The sequence below is a fragment of the Otolemur garnettii genome, unplaced genomic scaffold (genome assembly GCF_000181295.1).
Source record: "Otolemur garnettii isolate 467f Iridium unplaced genomic scaffold, OtoGar3 scaffold00010, whole genome shotgun sequence".
In the NCBI taxonomy this organism is placed as follows: Eukaryota; Metazoa; Chordata; class Mammalia; order Primates; family Galagidae; genus Otolemur; species Otolemur garnettii.
The window spans coordinates 2,493,962-2,497,331 of record NW_003852405.1 but is presented as its reverse complement, the minus strand read 5'-3'; the positions used below and the strand labels follow the sequence as shown (position 1 = coordinate 2,497,331).

General features: G+C 37.7%; 1 protein-coding gene across 2 annotated transcripts in view; it reads right to left on the bottom strand.

Annotated features, from left to right (window-relative positions):
- CLCC1 (chloride channel CLIC like 1) overlaps window positions 1–3,370 on the bottom strand; it is a 37,422-nt gene that overhangs the window by 19,676 nt on the left and 14,376 nt on the right. For both annotated transcript variants that reach the window (XM_003784083.3, XM_023509913.1), the window contains exons 2-3: window positions 1,264–1,393; window positions 783–884 (exon numbers count right to left, since the gene is read on the bottom strand). In XM_003784083.3, the coding sequence (XP_003784131.1) occupies window positions 783–884; window positions 1,264–1,392 (231 nt within the window). In that variant the 5' untranslated portion in view covers window position 1,393. The remainder of the gene's footprint in view (window positions 1–782; window positions 885–1,263; window positions 1,394–3,370) is intronic.

Here is a 3,370-nt window from a genome sequence, read left to right as displayed (position 1 = left end):
GCCCCAAAGTTTGAGAGTGCTGTGAGCTATGAGGCCACAGCACTCTAACCAGGGCAAGAGAATGAGACTGTCACCCAAAAAAAAAAAAAAAAAAAAGATTGTATAAAGGAATGAAAAGCTATTATGACACACTAAATTTTAATGATCTTTTTTTTGTTTTTGAACAGAGTCTCACTCTAGTGCTCTGACTAGAGTGCCATGGCATTTCAGCTCACAGCAACTTCAAGTTCTTGGGCTCAAGTGATACTTTTGCCCAAGAACTTTTCTACTTTTAGTTCGCTATTGCTCAGGCTGGTCTCAAACTCCTGAGCTCAAGCAATCCACCTGTCTCGGCCTCCTAGCGTGTTAGGATTACAGGTGTTAGCCACTGTGCCCAGCCATAATATTCCTTTATAAGAGTAACTCTTATACTTACAAACTAGTAATAGCCCCATTTCTTGATTTGCTACATTTGTTGAGATTCTATTATGCCCCAGTACTATGACTATGATTGGTAATAGAGTTAAAATGAGTAAAATGTATTCCTTGCACCAAAAAGTTTACAGTTTGGTAAAAAAATAATTATAACATAGATAAATGTTATTATAGAAAAATATAATAAAAGGTACCATTTAGAAGAACCAAGGCTAGAATAACTAAAGAGAAACCAAAGATAGACCTAAGAAAAATTTTATATATAAAAATCATGCAGTAATACACAGCAACACTAGAAACAATACTAACAAAGGTAAGAAAACAGAGCAATTTAACGTGATATAAAACTTATGAATAAAAAAACTAACCTTATGAGTTAAAGAATCAAGTCTGTGATAACATTCTGACATTTCATCAGCATATGACAAGTCAGGACTGACATCTTTTTTCTCTGTAATATCATATTTCACCTAAGACACGGTAGAGAGAAATTATTTATTATTCAGTTGTAAAAATAACCTTTAATGAAAAATTAGGTTGATTCATCATTTTATGACTTTGTTCTATGTTATATTCTTTTTGTTTGTAGTGAACCACACAGTGAAACTCAGACACTTATATACTAAGAGCTTAAATTAATTTGCTATTTGACGGGCTTTACATTCAAATTCAATGTGGGTTTCAAACTTAGATTATGAGTGTCACAAAAATACTCTGCTTAACTGCTAATCATGGATACAAGACTCACAGATCTGTGTAAGTCAATAACAACAAAAGTCTAGTTATAAGATTATAACTATTGATAAGATTGATAGGTTTTCACATACATATACACATCTTTTTTAATACCTGAGATTTTCTCATTGTTCCTGAAGCAGCATCATAGTTAAGCATGTCTGTGGGGTCAATCCAGTCATCATCATGAGCATAGCCAGTTACTAGCAACAGACATTGACAAAGGAACAAAGAACACAGCATCCTGTATAAGGATAAAAAATGTTTAATACATATAACGAAATTTAATGTTTCTGTAATAAAAATATACCTACTTCCTTTTTGTGTTAGGAAAATATCTGAATAGTAAATAATAAAAAATAGTAAAAAATGGTATTCACATATTAAAACATACAGGGATATACAAGGCTGGGTGCGGTGGCTCACGCCTGTAACCCTAGCAACTCTGGGAGGACGAGGCAAGTGGATTGCTTGAGCTCATGAATTGGAGACCAGCCGGAGCAAAAGTAAGACCCCATCTCTACTAAAAATAGAAAAACTGAGGCCAGAGGATCACTTCAGCCCAAGAGTTGGAGGTTGCTATGGCTCATACCTATAATCCTAGCTGTGATTACAGCTATGAAAGGATTGGTTGAGATAAGGAGTTCAAAATCAGCTGGAATAAGAGCAAGACCCCATCTCTACTAAACACAGAAAAAATCAGCTAGGTGTCATGGTGTGTGCCTATAGTCCCAGGTACTCAGGAGGCTGACCAAGGAGGATAGCTTGGGCCCAAGAGACAGACAGAGAGAAAGAGAAAGAGAAAGAGAAAGAAAGAAAGAAAGAAAAGAAAGAAAAGAAAGAAAGAAAACCAGCCAGGCACGGTGGCTCCCGCCTATAATCCTAACACTCTGGGAGGGCGAGGCAGGTAGATTGCTTGAGTTCAGAAGTTCAAGACCAGTCAGAGCAAGAGTGAGACCCCATCACTACTAAAAATAAGAAAACAAGCAGGCATTGTGGCGAGCACCTGTAGTCCTAGCTACTTGGCAGACTGAGGCAAGAGGATCGCTCAAGCCCAAGAGTTTGAGGTCACTAATGAGCTACAATGATACTACAGCACTATATCCAGGGTGATGGAGACTCTGCTTTAAAAAAGGGAAAATATATGTCCACACAAAAACTGAATGTTTATAGCAACATTTTTCATAACACCCAAAAGGCAGAAAAGACCAAAATTTCCATCAATTAATGAATGGATAAATAAAATGCAGTATAGTGACATCATGGAATATTATTCAGCCACAAGAAGGTAGTAGTAATACCATGCCACAACATGGGTAAACCTTGAAAACAATATGCCACAGGAGAGAAATCAGTCACCAAAAAGCACACAGTATATGAGTCCATTTATACGAAACGTCCAGAACAGGAAAATCTATAGAGATAGAAAGTAGATCAGTGGGTGGTTAAGAATAAATCTGTGAAATTGTAAAGACGGAAAAAGAAGTCCATGCTAGTTTTGCTGTCACACCTCAAACTGCAAAAGTTCCAGCCACATGGCACAACTTTTATTTCAGCACGTTGTTATAATTGTCCTTTTTTATTAGTAGTTATACACTACAAACAGTAAACAGCAGTAAGTTAAACTTTATCACTGCTGTGTATACATAAGAGAGAAGTACATATATATATATTTAAAATGTTTCAGTACTACCCAAGGTGTCAAGCATCTACTGGGAGTCTTAGAACATTATCCCCCAAGGATAAAGGGTGATTACTTACTACAAAGAACTTCCCTACCTCCTACTTCTAACAGGGAACAGATTTACCCTCTTGGCTCAACAACCAGAAACTCTGCACAAAATATATACATCAAGTTTTCAAGACACTGGACGCCAGTGCGTCTAAATGATAGTGGTCCCCCAAATACGGGAAACAAACAGGAACAGCTCTTCCATTGCCCCAGTTTACTGCCTTTAGAGAGTTTCCATAATTCTAGCACTCTGGGAGGCCGAAGCAGTGGACTGCTTGAGCTCAGGAGTTTGAGACCAGCCTGAGCCAAGAGCAAAACTCCATCTCTAAAAATAGCCGGTGTTGAGGATGATGCCTGTAGTCCCAGCTACCCCGGAGGCTTAGGCAAGAGCATCTCTTGAGCCCAAGAGTTTGACGTGCTGTGAGTTATGACACCATGGTATTCTAGTGAGGGCAACAAAACAAGACTCTGTCTCCAAAAAAAAAAGAA